This window comes from Poromitra crassiceps, assembly GCF_964638095.1.
Source record: "Poromitra crassiceps genome assembly, chromosome: 3".
NCBI classification, from domain to species: Eukaryota; Metazoa; Chordata; class Actinopteri; order Beryciformes; family Melamphaidae; genus Poromitra; species Poromitra crassiceps.
Window position 1 is genome coordinate 68901941 of NC_139625.1, and position 15677 is coordinate 68917617.

At 45.7% G+C, this 15677-nt stretch overlaps 1 protein-coding gene and 1 pseudogene across 2 annotated transcripts; both read right to left on the reverse strand.

Moving 5' to 3' along the window:
- Positions 1-1985: 1985 nt before the first annotated feature.
- mns1 (meiosis-specific nuclear structural 1) lies at positions 1986-3494 on the reverse strand (the record flags this gene model as incomplete). Its single annotated transcript, XM_083633128.1, has 1 exon — positions 1986-3494. One exon carries the CDS (start codon positions 3492-3494, stop codon positions 1986-1988), a length of 1509 nt encoding a protein of 502 aa, XP_083489254.1.
- Positions 3495-13233: 9739 nt separating this feature from the next.
- LOC310773240 (choline transporter-like protein 2 pseudogene) lies at positions 13234-15363 on the reverse strand (annotated as a pseudogene). The gene has a single exon. The product of its transcript is annotated as a choline transporter-like protein 2 pseudogene (transcript).
- Positions 15364-15677: the final 314 nt, after the last annotated feature.

Genomic DNA, 15677 nt, shown 5'->3' on the forward strand with positions numbered 1-15677 from the left:
TTCATGTGGAAGGCTATACAAGGTGCGCCCATTACTTTTTACAGTGTGCGGGGAACACAGTCACATTGGTCCCTCATCAAATATGATGGTTAAAAGTGAATGATGACATCACAACAGTAATCCTAATGTTAATTTAAAATGAGATATTCCTCTAAATCTGGCTTCAAACGGCCACAATTTTTGAAAAACGTCAACAAAATGTTGGCACTGCCGAATGGTTCGTTTGGGCCTGAGGATGTGGGGGCTTGTACAATTTGTGACAGTGACATCACTCACTGATGACATCACTCACTGATGGCATCACTCACTGATGGCATCACTCACATCACAATCACTCGAGTGATATCACTGATGCCATGTGTGACATCATCCGCAGTTTTGCCATCACTAGTAGTAACCTGGCCACCAGGCCGAGCCGTCTAGGACTAGTATGACATAATCCATGATTTATGACCTCATCATGAAATAATCAGTGATATATGACATCACTATGGTGACCTGGCCCCCAGGCCGAGCCGGGGCCCCAGGCCGAGCCGTCTAGGACTGAAATAATTATTATTATTTTTTTGGGGATAAACAGACATACTCTTAGACTATGTCAGACTCCTCAGCCCCTAGTGGCCATGCCATAAAAACACATTTGGGTTGGGGAGGTACGGTGGTGCAGTGGTAAGCACTATCGCCTCACAGCTCGAAGGTCGTGGGTTCGATTCCCACCTGGGGACGAGGTGAACGCTGAAGGAATGCGTGCCTGTCCGCATGTCCTCGAGTGCCCACCGCCCAGGTGGGGTCGGCAAAAGGACCTTTCTGTGTGGAGTTTGCATGTTCTCCCCGTGCCTCCCGGGGGTTTCCTTCATATAGGAATCCCCTTCACAAAAACATGCAATATCCTGGTTGCTAGTGTGGTTCCTCCTCTGGTCGTTAAGGGCGCCTGTTCAGAGGGAGGGGAACTGGTTGGAATAGCGTGAACCTCCCACGTGCTATGTCCTACCGGTGAAGCTTCCTCTCTCAGGTGAAAAGAAGCGGCTGCCCGACTGCCCATGTCTCGGAGGAAGCATGGAGTCAGTCTCGGCTCTCCCCAGATCGGCAGAGGATGGAGTAGCAACCAGGATTGAGAAATCAAATGAGCACTAATGGGGGATAAAAAATGGGAGAAAAAAAATCGGGGGGGAGAAAAAAAACAAAAAAACAACACATTTGGGTTGAAAATGTCATGGGATCTGGGCAGAAGAGGCCACAGAGCAATTGAAGTTTAGATGGAAGAATCTGAAGGCCAGTGCAACAAAGGACCATGCTAACTAAACAGGCAACAAGCTCTTTAGGAGAGGTGATTACAGACGTGGTTCTTGTGGAGGTGACAACACGCAGGCTATGCATGGGATTCAGTGTTGTAGGGACAGTGAGCCCACGATTGTAGAGGAAAGCGAGCCAGCCTGGTGGTCGGGTGACATCATAGGTACATCACAGATGTCATAAATCACTGATCCGTCTACAGTTCTAGACGGCAAGGCCTGTTGACCAGGTCACTATAGTGATGTCATAAATCAGATGTCATCAGTGATGTCACTCGAGCAATTTTGATTGTATCAGTATTCCAAGCAAACGCTTCCTTCTTTGTCTCCCCCGCCCCCCCCCACGGTGTGGCCTCTAGGGACCGGGGCTTCGAGGGTCAGTCCGAATGTCTGTCTGGTTTTAGTCTGTATGTCCCCACAGCAGTAGCCCAATCTCAGACAGCCATCAGTGATGTCACTCAAGCAATTGTGATGTCATTGTTGATGTTGTGATCAGTGAGTGATGATGCCATTAGGGCCGTGTATGCCCATGTGTGAAGCTAACGCTTTGTTCACAAACTGCACACCTAGTAACTTGCTATATCCATAGCTAAAGAATGCAGGGAAGCCACGCCATTATTAGACTTTCTGTCTTTCTTGTCTCAGTTCAACTTAGACTGCCATTTAGTGTCATAGCATAAAACTAAAGATGTGTTATTCATCACTACCCCAGCCTTCCACAGAGAATATATCCACCTGATGTTTCTGAAAGTAGCTCCTGAAGTCCTCGTCAAAGTGCTCGAGGTCATCCTCACGGAGCAAGCCCTTAGGTAAATATCCAAGGAGTTTAATTGCATGGTGTTTAAGAAGTCGTTGCCTCTCCTCTTCAATTATCTGTCGACGCAGTGACATCCTCTCCTGTTCAATCGCTCTCTCTTTAGCCTCGAGCTCCATATCAGCCTCATGCTGCTGTCTTTTCTCCTCTAGTAATTTCTCTGCCTCCCGTCTGTGCTGAAGTTGCTTCATGCGTCGTTTCTGGGCATTCATCTGCTCTATGCGATCATCCTCTGCAAACTTGGCCATCATCATTTGGCGGAAAGCCTCTTCTTCCTCTTTCTCGGCCTGCTTCCGCATCTGTTTGAATGCCATTTGGTCCTGGCAGGTCTGCTGCATCTCCAGGCGTTGTCTGATTTTATTCTCCATCTCTTCAATTTCTTTCTGCCTGGTAGCTTCTGCTTGTTCCTCCAAACAAAGTTCCATCCGGACCCGCTCCATCTCTTCATGCTGCTGCCTGTCCATCTCCATCTTCTCAGTGAGCATTTTATGAAGCTGTTGTTTTGCTTGATCTCTCTCTCTGATGTTGGACATCCTGTTATCCTCCATCTGCTGCTGAGAGCTTGCAAACTCCTTGATGCGTCTGTTCTCAGCTTCTGTCTTCGCTCGCTCGATGCGTCTCCACTCAGCCTGCTGTCTCTTTAACTCTTCAATGTACTGCTGGGTGGCTTTCATCTTCTCCAGTTTAATCTGTCTCTCCATCTGATCCTCCTCATAAATCTTCCTGACAATTTCATCAACAATTAACTTCTCATTGAGGAACTCCTGGTAAGCGTCTTCACTTCTGCGGTCCTGCTCCACCACCTGCTGCTCCAGCTCCCTCTGGTACTGCAGCAGGTCCTCGTGGTGCTTTTGCTCAAGCTTCTGCTGCTCATTTGCCATTCGCTCATGTTCATTCTTCATCTGGTGAGCAAAATCTTCCTCTTGACGCCTGGTCTCAAAATTCATAGCCTCCTTCGCAGCAATCTGCTCAGCTCTTTCCCTGTTCAAATATGCAGACTTGAGCTTTGCCTCCAATTCTCGAAGCTCAAAGCTGTTCTCTTTTATATACTGCCTAATTTTTTCATCTCTTTGCTTCTCATAGGTGATGCAGGCCAGCTCTTTTGCCATTCTCTCTTCTTGTTCATGTTGCTTTTCCGTGTTCATTCTCTCCTCCTCTGCCTTTAGAAGAGTTCCCTCGATCTGTCTTTCCTGTAACTCTTGTTGACACTCAAGCAGGTGTCTCTTCCTCTCAGTTCTCTCTTCATTCATCACCCTGGCTTCCATCTGTTTATCTCTGACAATGCATCTGCTCTGCTGTGCTCTCTGCTCCTCCTGACAATGACGCTGACACATTATTCTCTGCTGCTGGGTGCGCGTCCAGTTGTGCCTCTGGCGCATTGAAGCCATGTTTGTGTAGTTGGACTGACTGAAAGAGTGCGGTTACACAAACTCTACCGGTCCTACTTATAGCCTTGATGACATCATCACTAATGGCATCACTCACTGATGACATCATCACTCTGATGACATCATAATTGATCAGGTGACATCACTGATGTAACAGAGATCATGTCCGTCAACCACAGTTGGAAAGAAGGTGAGGAAGGGGACTTCCATTCTTTCAGAATCAGTTTTTTGGCAACAGTTGTCCCCATTGTCAGAGACTGTTGCACAGCTCTGGGGGAGTCCAAAGAGGTCTCCAAGCAGCCGAAGATGGCGAGCTCTGCCTCCGACTGAAGGGTTATTTAGGCTTTAGAGTACCAGTCAAATATTTTGGACCAGAATCTCGTCAGTGAAGGGCAGAACCAGAAGGCATGAGACAGAGTGCCCTCTGACACCTGACACCTGTCACACAGTGGTGAGACAGAGGGGAAGAACTTGTGCTTAGAATAGTGAAGACGATGAGCAACTTTAAATTGAATCAGCTGGTGTCTACTATTGACTGAGCAGAGTTGTACCACAGACAAACTCCTTTCCCATATAATGTCAGATAATTCAATACCAAGTTCCGCAAGCCGTGCTTCTCTAATCCTCTCAGTAGAGGCCGTGGTGCAGTTATCAAACAACTTCTGGACATTTCTGAGTCTTCTTTTGTGCTGCTGTGTGTAAATGACCAGCATGTAAGTTGTTTCATGTTCGCTTAGTTTTATCGTCCAGCATTTATTTACTGGACTTGTTGTCAGTGAAGTTATTTTACAGTTTTACCGAGTTTGAGTGAAGGGTATGGTATGGCTGCTCGCATGTTTGATCATTTGTGTTCGCTTTTTCAATGTGCTACAGTTGTAGGATGTTTAGTGATTGAATGCTCTTAATTCAGTATACCATAGGTGGGTTCCTATATTATGAAAGAGCTACAGTATATTTGCTTGATTTAGATGGGAAGTCCTACATTAAATACTGTTGCTGTATTGCTTTGACAGTATGTTAAAGCCCCATTCAGCAACTTTTCCAAGTTTTGCTGTTGGAGAAACTGCGCCCTCTGGGTGCAATAGTATCGTTATCGATATTGTCGTTCAAAGTCAACAAAACACAGCGCCAGAAAGCTCTATGTACATGTGACATCGGGTACTCACCACCAGTGTTCGGAAGTAACGCGTTACTGTAACAATATTACTTTTCCCAGTAACGAGTAGTGTAACGAATTACTAATAAAATATAAGTAATAATATTACCGTTACCCCAAGATAAAACAACTCGTTACATGCTTACTTTTGTTGTGATTGCGACGTGCCGTAAAACGACATGCAGTCTGTAACATGTTTGATGGTGTTGTGTAGCTTCTGTTAGCCTCCTGGATAGCCAGCTAACATGACAGACTCAATCAAAGCCACGGCAGTTGTGGGATTTCACACAGACTATTTATCCCTTGACCATATTTTAAGCCTGGTCTCACGGCACTAATCGTTCACCACACATGTAAACCGACAGGCTATAGTTTGCATACACCAACTATAACTTGTCACTAAAGAGAAGAGTCTTTCTGACTTGCGTCTTGCATGGAGGCAGACTCAGAATGAGAGTGGCGTAAAGTAACTTGTTGCCGTAAAGCCAATACAAAACAAGGAGCGCCATGCAGTGGACCAATATGGTATTGCAACCAATGTTCACAAAACAGAGGATATAGACTTGTGACTGTTACAAGTCGGCGTTCACGTGACCAAAAAAGCACCAAGCAGCATGGCATTTAACGTGACAACAACAATGTGTGACGTCACCGCATACCACAGCAGAGCCTGCCATGGAGGAATGTCAGCGTTCAGCGGCTGGATATCTTCTCATTACTTTGATTTTGTCGTGAAGAAAGGTGACAAGAACATCAAAGGCAAACCTGTGTCCAGGTACTAAGACTCTTTCCACTGTGGAAAACACAACCTTAACGCTTCATTCACACAGACAACCTACGCCTTGCCTTGCCTCAACCCACGCCTACGCCGAGCTGGGCGTGAACCTGTTACACGCTTTTGCGATCACACCGCACGCCTTTTGCACGCCGAACCTGGAGCCGAGTCACAAGCGCCTCTCCTCTCTCCCGACTGTATTTTTTCACGTGTTGTCCAGAATTGTCATGGGTAGCCTCTAGGTAAAATAAATCGGATATATTTAATGTTCTATTGATGCTGGATATGTATAACCAGGTCTGACTATAGTCGGACATTTTAGAGAGGTGATCTTGCAAGAATAGGCTATGTGCTGGCAGCCTGGCACAACAACATTGTCCATCTTGCTTCTTCGGTCGCTATTCTCTCTCATGAAGATTTGTTTGCCGACGGGGAGAAAGCCCCACGTGATAGCCACCCGTCAATCTCTCTGTCTCTCTGCTCAACATGTTGTAGTAACTCCATTTTATTTTGAAATTCAGTTGACTTTGCAATTTCCGACGGATATTGTGCGTTTTTCTTTCATGGCTTGACAGAAGAAGCCTGCCTGCACGCGCCTTGTCGGCTTCAAAATAGAACTCACGCCTATTCGATAAAATCGGCAAGGCACAGGCAAGGCGTGGGTACACGCAGGGTTCACGCTCAGGCGGCCGGTGTACACAGCCTCGTTGACTAAAACGGACGCCTATTAAAAAGCGTGGGTAAAGGCAAGGCATAGGCAAGGCTTGGGTCGTCGGTGTGAAACCAGCCTAACCCTCCTAACACATCCCTAACGTTAGCGTTATGACTTATGAGGACAGCACAACAACATGAACCTCATGACTAACGTAACCAAAGGTAAGCAGAGAAACAGTAAAACTGTTAATACACAGAGAAATGCTGTATTCCACTGCATATATCTCACAAGGGCACACTGTCTACTGCTGGCGGACGTCAATGTAACATATTGCTATGTTATTGTTGTTGCAGAGCTAACATTATTTGTGACACAAACTTGTTATGCAAAGATGTACAATGCGTATTGAGAATACATTGGCAGTGCACTTAGGGCCCTATTGTCGTACGGCGCTATCGTCTGTGCTGCCGTTTGCGTGCCTCTTATTGCTATCTTCCCAGCGTCTTAAGCTATCGTCTGCCTCCACCATCCAGTTTTGCGCTGGGGTCTAAGCGCAGACACAGGTGTAGGCGTGGTGTTGGGCATTGACCGTGCCAAAATAGGCATTCCAGCGCAAAAAGGCCTTGGGTGCTCTCAATTTTAACGCCACCAAATAGCTGGTCTTAGCGCAAAAAAAAACTCTACGCCAGGCGTACGTCTGATCGCAGAGAGTATTCTCCCGCGCAGTGCAGGAAATCCTCGCTTGGATAGGCCCATTACGCACGGCTCGCGCGCGGACACACTTCCCTCCTCAGAATGCCACGTTAATTTTCAACTAACCTACACTGCAGAAAAAACACACCTTGATTTAACAATGAGAATTAGTTTGTCATGGTTTTGTTCAAAAAAGTTATTTGCGTTTTGAATTGGATTACCAGGGGAACGAGGGTCTGGCGGGGCGGGAGTCTGTGTAGCGCGGGGAGGGGTGCTTTTAAGTGTTCGGCTATGTGTGCCGTGTCCTGGAGGGGGGTCTCCCCGGAGAAGGTGTGAGCTGGGCCGGGTAGGCAGGCCGGGTGGGTCGGTCGTCGGTGCACAGGGTGGGTAGAGGCACTGAGGCAGCGCTGTAGCCTACAGTACGTGGTCCCGCGGATCGAAATCAGTTTCTGGCAGCAAATCTCTTTTTGACACAACACCGGCCAGTAGGCTATACAGTAATCTCTCTCCCTTGCACCATGCAACAATACTGTAGCTTACCCCGAATGAACAATTCTGGTATAGGCTATTGAAATAGGCTATAAAATCTCACACATCCCTACCCTATTAAAGAAACTAATATTTTTAAATATGTATGTTATAGCCTATATGAGCGAAACGACTAATTAATAGGCTACTAATTACAAAAGCATAGATTTTCGTTACGAATCCGAACTGGTTCATCCTCCAATTCTCTCTTCCCTCTCTTGTTCTCTCCCCCCTCTCTCTCTGTCTCTGACTCTCTCCCTCTCTCTTTTCTCTTGTCGTCTCTCAAGGCAGTGGAATGTGTAGAAGAGTGTGCAAAAAGAGAAACTGGAGGCGATGGTTTCAGGTCTCATAAAAAAACAGGCTTTATTTGAGAAGAAAAGTAAACAACCGCATCAAGGACAAGATAGCCTAAAAAATGGTCTATCGAGAGGATTCCCCTAGGTACTCTGACTCCTATCTTGCCGCGTACCGATTTAAATAATTTCCCAATGCTCTCAGTCACCTCCCACTAAAACTCACTCCTCCTTGCTTACTGTCCAATCACAACGCTTCCCCAAAATGAGTGTGCGTTCACTTCATGTGTGTGTCTCTTTGTCTTAAACTTCCTTATCTCACCTCCACATGAGTTCCCCCTGGCCCTTTGTGTTGGCTCACCAAATGCTAACCATTTGCTCTGGATCCCTTTGAAGTCTGCTAACCCCCTAAGGCCCCCTCCTTTCTCTCCCCTCACCTCACAATGCAACTGCTGCTCTTGTGTGTGCGTGCTCCTCCAAAACCTGTAAGTTTGTGTGTAACAGTGTGATATCTCCTATTCACACATAGATGCTAATCAAACCCTTTTGTTAGAACACTGTATGTGTCTGTGTGTCTTGCGTCTCCTTCCCCTCCAACTGCCAGCCTAAGGCCCTTTCTCACACTCTAAAGCCACTTCTTAACACATTCACTGCCAGCCGTTTTTCAATACTGTAGTTAGCTTCTGCCAAGGTTTTTTTTTGAGGATTCTGGCTCATCTTTCAAGAGCCGAGGATTCGTTTCTGTTAGGATTTTGTGAACACACAATATCTCAAAAGAACTAATAGAATGTGTGCTTTCTCTGTCTAAAATAGTTAGTTTGTAGAGTTAGTAGTTATGTAAGCATTAGCAGTTGAATACAGCATGGTTTCAGCGTCTGAAAAATTATTTTGAGATCAACGGATTTTTGTGAAATTCGATAGAACAGTCACTTTAACCATTCATTTTTGGCATCAGTAAGACGTCAGACATCTAAACAATAGTTTTGAACAGTCATTTCCTCCATAACAGCAGGAAACACCCCTCTCCTTCAAACTCCTCCCTCCGTGTGTGTTCTTCTTGGCTGCAGCGGGCGTGTCACAAGCTCGTTTCTGTTGCTGCTGTAACCTCGCGTCACCAGGCTCACTGCTTTGCTGCTGCTGTGCCTGTCTGCTGGCGGCCGCTGTGCAAGTCTGGATGGGCTCGCTCGTTTCTTGGAGTTTCGGTTGAGAGCTTTGATGAAGCTTTTGCGATTCTGGTCATATTTATGCTGCGTGTTTCAAAGTGTGTTCCACCCGTAATCTATTATGCAAATTTGCAATCCCGCACCGCCAGCAATCAGCGCGAAAACGAAAGCGTTTTCGCCAATCCATTTTCATGAGAATGGCTTCCTCACACTGCTTTTTGCTTGCCTTCCTCTAGTCAGGAGAGCACTGTCGCCACTTAGTGGGTCGGTGGAATGGGTTGTACACGATCGGTGGCTCCAATATTTATATAAGAGATGTAAAAGGGTTAGATGCACATCCCACGGTCAAAAAAATAAAATAATTTTTTGACGTATTAATACGTCATTGGCAGTCAACCGTTGGATTTTTTTTGACGGATTAATACGTCATTGGCAGTGAACGTGTTAACATGCGGTGGAATCCGTATTATAACCTGCTCCTAGCCGGTTGGCCTGCATGTTAAACAACAATTAGCCGGCCTACGCGCACTCCCGCGAGTCCGTATCTTATCTCCCTCGACCGCCGGTATAAGATCCGCTTCCACGCAATCGCAGCTCATGTTAAACAGTGGCAGGTCATTATCCGCAGATCCGTCTGAGTGGGCGGGTGTGGCTCTTCGTGACTCACTTCACGTTCACTAGTTTATTAATGAATGAATCGTTCGGGCAATCGCTTATATCAACGAGCAAACTCACGGTTTCCTCAAGTGCTGCAAAAACGGCTTGAATTGTTTAGCCAACGCGCTTCAGCTGCAGGCAGCCAGGTCCAGTGCATCAGGAGGGACGCTTACTGCTGCGCTGCTTGCTTGCTCCCATGTCAGAAAAAGCCTAACTTTTGTGCTTTTTGTGCCACTTGTAAAATAAATCACCCACAGTGACGACAGTCTGAACACTATTTTGACTGGGCGGCTTTATGTAGCCTAACAAAGGCGAACCGCTCATTTTTGGCACATTGCCACCCCTCGTTGGAATGGACTCCGTTAAAACGGCATGTTTTTTGAAGTCTCCAGATTTGTCGCTAACGTGATGCAGCCAATTCTATTGTGTGAGGCAGCCATTTGAGGCAGGCAGTGTTGTGTGACTGTGCCTCCCCACTGCGGAGAGGATAGGAGCTGACTGACTGATAGGCTATCAAACTTTTGTGGGGAGAAATACATTTAAAACTAGTCAGATATGACTTGTCAGAATGGACTGTTAAAACGGCATGTTTTTGAATGGAGTTTGGTTACACATTCGCTAAAGCTGTGTCCTATCACATTTCTTGTTTTCGATACATGCTACCGCGCCGCCCTCCCCCCCCCCCCCCCCCCCCACCCACTGGCAGAAAAAACGGCTCATATCCAGTTGTTTCTTAACAAAGACCCCTCATGTTTAGAAAGGCAAAACCTGAAAATATTCTGATCTCTCTAGCCTGACATGATCCAGAGTTCATGTTTAAAAGGCACTTATGAAGCCAGTCTGTCTACCTACTGTCCCCACTCATTTTCATCTAGTTAACCCCCTTAATCCATAACTACACTCATAACTTAATGATAAAAATGGAAGATAAATAGATGGGCCAGATACAACACTCTCTCTCTCTTTCACTCTGTCACTCTGCTTGCACTGAGCAAGAAAGAAGCTGCTGCTTGTCACAGACGTGATGGCGGTGGCGCTGTGGCTTTTAAGGGGAGTGATCTCAGCTTGTGAATCCTGTTATTGTGGGCATAAACACGCCTATGGAGGTTTGGATGACGTGAAGCGCAGCGGGCCGACACTCCCACAATTAGGGCTATTCCAGCGCAAAACGGGCGCTAACGCAAAATTACCGCCGTTGCGAAGATAGGGCCCTTACTGCATTATTGAAAACAGAAGCTGTTTAAAAGATTGTGTCTGAGCCAGGTGTGTGCTCTTCATCAAGGTAACGTATTAGAGTGGATCACAGAGGAATGGAGAACATGGGAACATACATGTAGGGGCTAGTAACTTATGGATTCATGCATAGTATACTGTATATACATATACATACATACCGGTACATACATATACATACATACTATATACACATATGCAAAGTCTGCATTTTGATGAGAAAGGAAAAGTAATATAACGAGTAATATAAGGAATTACTTTTGGCAGGGAGTAATAAGTTAAGTAATAATATTACTTTTGAAAAGAGTAACGAGTAATGAGTAATATATTACTTTTTTAAAGTAACGTTCCAAACACTGCTCACCACGTGATGAAATAATAATCCATAGTTACGTGAAACGTCATTTTCGTAGCAAATACCAAGTTACTTTCTTGTTTTAATGAACACGCTTCCGCTGTACAGCGAATGCGCGCATCTTGCCTCCGGACTGGGGCTTTAACTCACATTTATGTTATCCTTACATATTGTTATTTCCCTTTTGTTGTAGACCACACATACACACAAATCCACACTCAACCAAATAGATGTCCTACATTACCATTGCATACTGTATGTACATCTTCAAGATTCAAGATTCATTTATTTGTCATTTTTGTCATACTTGCATACAACAAAGACGAAAATTGTACCTCGCTAGAATAAGCAGTGCCAACTTAGTTAGACAGTTAGACGAGACTAAAGTAAATACAAGGAACTTTAGGTGAGAAAAAAACATTATTAAGTAAAAGGCTACTACTTAAAGGGATAAAATGATTTTAGATTAACAGATTACACGAGGGCCATGGTAGAATAAAAATAAATAGGGGATAAAAAACGTAGTGCAAGTGTCACACACACAGGAAGGACACACACATGCACACACAGACACACAAACACGCACACACACACACAGACACGCACACACATGCACACACAGACACACGCACGCACACGCACACACACACACACACACACACACACACACACACACACACGCACACGCACACACAACAGCAGCTACTTGTTGAAGTGACCAGTGCAAGTTAGTGGGCAATACGGGGCAGTGGCCGTATTTGCACACTGACAGTCTGCAATAAATTCATGAACTGTGAAACCTCTCTCTTGAGCCGATTCTTTAACTGGAATCATATCCATATCTGCCGAAACCAATTGTGGCGGCTGCTGTCGCCTGGTTCCGCAACTCGTGGCTATCAGTTCTCCACTACAGAGGTTCAAAGTTATTTCTTGAAAAAATGTGGTTTTGCATTTTTTACAATAGTACAAAATATATTATTTGAACTATCCATTCCATATAAAATGGAGACGTTTTGGGATCATTAAATGCGTTAATCTTGTTAAATAAAAGTCGAGTAGTTTCATCATGGAGATTGCGGAAACAAAAGGATTTTCTGCATAGCAGAAAAATATTGCCAGGCAGCTGGCTGCCGACCACTGATGACATCATTTGTCCTCAGGATTGTGACTGTGTCAGTCAGCTTCAGACAGAGCCAGATTTAGGTCAGCAGCCAGCTGTCGCCGGAGTGATTGTGATGTCAACAGTGATGTAACAAGAGCAGTTGTGATGTCATCAGTGAGTGATGTCACTCTTTGTCCTCAATGTTGTGAATCAGTCTTCAACGGATACTTGCTCAGCAGTCAGTCAGCTTCAGACCTTCAGACAGATCAGCCAGATATAGGCCAAAAATGAACCCAACTAATGGCCAGGCCTTCAAACACGCACATGGACATTCTGACATCACTGATGATGTCACAATGGCTTGAATGATTTCATCAGTGAGTTGCGACTGATTATGACTGATGACATCCCTGATGACATCACAATTGCTTCTATACGACTATTTTATTGGGTCATTGCTCTGATCGCCTCCCAAAGTTGCCACACTTCATGGCATGAATCTGGTGCGTGGGAACAATTCACCCATGGTGGTCCGCTTACAACCATATTTTACACTCATGGCAGCGCACGATACCACTTTACGATACTACATAATTTGGTGCAAAAGACATCAAAGATAATATAAATAAGTTCCAAATTCCTGAGGCCTATTTTACCATTGTACGATTTATTAAACCTAGGTCACTTATGTACTAGAAATGTGCAATTAGGAAGCAGATTGACAACCCTGAGCAAGTATCCGAAATGTCAATCTGATACTTGCTCAGGTTCATTTTTCTAAGCAAGGCAAGGCAAGTTTATTTGTAGCACATTTCATACACAGAGCTGCTATCTGGCCTGGCAATATTTTTGCAAGGCAGCCAGATGACGGTCATCAGTGAAACACATGCTGCCTGGCATAGGCCTATAGCGAATTCGCGCTTGTTGAAATTGGAGCCCTATGAACATAGAAAATGGTGTCACTGTTGATGTTGTGACATCACTGGCGATGTCAATGATGGCGTCACCGATGATGTCACTGTTGACATTATGATATGTAGATTATGACATCACTGATTATGTAACTGATGATGTCACTGATTATGTCACAGTTGAGGTTATAAGACTCGGTTCTGCCAGCCCCACACTCTCAAATCATAGGTTTGTCTGTTGAATGGTCTTCTTTATCCTGATCCTGTTCCTGAATAAACTCTGTTAACCCCGCTTCAGCCTCCAGGATGTCTGTGTCTGCACTTGATTTAACTCGTATCTTCTTATTCAGAACTTCACGGAGGCTCTCTGGCACCAGGTAAGGCCTTTCTGGACTGCCATCATTCCGCTCAAGATCCTCCAAGAAGCAGAGGAAGAGCGTGTCCACACACATGGCATAAACAGTGAAGAAACTATGGGCGATGAGGTAGGAGCCAACCATCACAGTCAGGATGGGCACCCAGTCGTAGTTGGCCTCTCCTCTCCAAGAGAAGAAATAGAATGAAAGGATGCCCACAATCCCCACAACAAGGATTTTCCCCAAGAAAAACACGAAATCTGTGACTTTGTCGAGGACAGCTACCCTGGTCGTGTTCCTCATTAGGAGGAAGACAGCCTCTCTGGCAGATCTGTAGAAGTTTTTACCATGAATTGCCACCATAATGTAGGCATTTCTGTTGAGGAACTTACTCAATTTCAACAAGCACCAGCAGCAGCACTTCACACAGCATAGCAGGAACTTGGTACACTTATTATGGTCAGCATTATAAAGCTTGTGTTCCAGATACTCCAGCAGAACCCTGATAACCTGAATGATAGAAAGAATGAGGGAGCCAAACGCCAGAGTTCCTGTGTGAAACCTGAGAGATCTCCCCAGGGCAGAAAAGACCGGGAACGCAGGCATGTCATCTGGCTTGATAAAGGCCCAGTAGTAGGATGCAAAGGCCCCTGCCAGGGTCATCTGTCCCAGAGCTGTGACAAAGTGGGCACACCAGAAGAAGAGGAAGACATTGTAGAACTGCAGGATGATCAGGTACTTATGGTAAACCGTCTCTTCTCCGTAGGAGGCAAACAGGCACTCAGACTCGTTAGTGTTGGTGAAGTTATCTGGGTCACAAGTTTTCCTCGAGTGCGAGTCCGTCTCATTGAACACTTTGTAGATGGCCTTGTCAGAGGTGGCCAAGAAGACAGCAGTAACTGCATAGTAGGCGATGACCATGCACAAGAGGAGAAAAGTGAACAGAGGGTAGAAAAGGGAAGACATCACATGGCTGATGGCTCTGCTGGCCTCTTTGATAAGAGCAATGGCAATGAGGATCTTCTTCCTGAGGAAGATAAGCAGCAGGATGAGTATAACCTCCATGATGGATAGGATGATCATGAAGGCCAGCCAGACCCGTCTGATCTGCACTGAGAGGTTTGTATGCAAAAGTAGTTGGTCGTAGCAATGGAAGATTCCGTATCCTATGACCACTGTTACCATGACGATCATGACCCGGACCATGATCCCTGTCAGGAAGCGTAGGAGGAGGATGAAAACCAGGCTGTTGAGCATAGCGATAACCAATCCTATGAGGATCCAGTGCCAGGACCGTGCGTAATCCTCAAAAACTTTCATGACCAACGGCCGAGCCAATGGCACAGTGGCATTCCTGATTGCATTCCATAAATCATTGGCGTGTTGTTCTCTTAAAGGGATGCACCTATGGGTGATGGGTACGCTGCGGAACAGCATGGATGGACATAGACCTGCCTTGAGGATCTCTGATACCGTCATTGCGTCAGTCACCTCCTCTTTGCAGAAGGTCTTGTAATTCATTAAATCCTTGTTGGCATAGGCCATTTTCAGCGTCATTGACTTTTCAGGGCACTTCTCCACACAAATATGTGTGGTATGACACTGCAAATGAAGAAGCATCACGATTTGGTTGGTACACTTCATGATGTTGAAGTAGAACAGAAAAGGCTTCTTCTCCTGTGGGGTGCCAGCCTCCCCACAGAACTGGCCTCGACTGTCCATGGGGTAGATTATCTTCCTGGGGTCACCCTGGGACCAGGCAAGTACTCCCACTGCAACATATCCCAGGATGGCAACAATGAAGAGGATGCAGCACAAGATGTCTGTGCAGCCCCTGTTGCGGCCAGGGATTGGGCCCTTGAAGGTAGGTGTGACAGATGCAAAGCATGGGGCTGCTAAAGCCAGAACCTGTGGTGAACCGGCCGTAGGCACTTCAGTTATGTCTACTCTGCTCTGTACTCTGGAAACGGTCTTGGTAGATATTGTTGACATAAATGGACTTGCCTTGGATATGATTTGCCACAGAAAGAAACCACAGACTCCCACCACTTATATAGACTCAGCCTCAGAGCTACAATGTCTATGACCTCATTAGCATAATATAATGTCTATGACATCATCAGTGCTTTATGACCTCACTGATGATGCATCTGTGGCCGTACACAATCATCAATGCCATATACTGTAATTAACCTTTTTTCTCGCTATCACAGTGATTCCACCAATGTGGTTTGAACCCTGGTGTATATCAGCTTTCCTGAACCAAGCTCAATGTGTGGGCGGCACACCTGTGGAGGTGTGGCAGA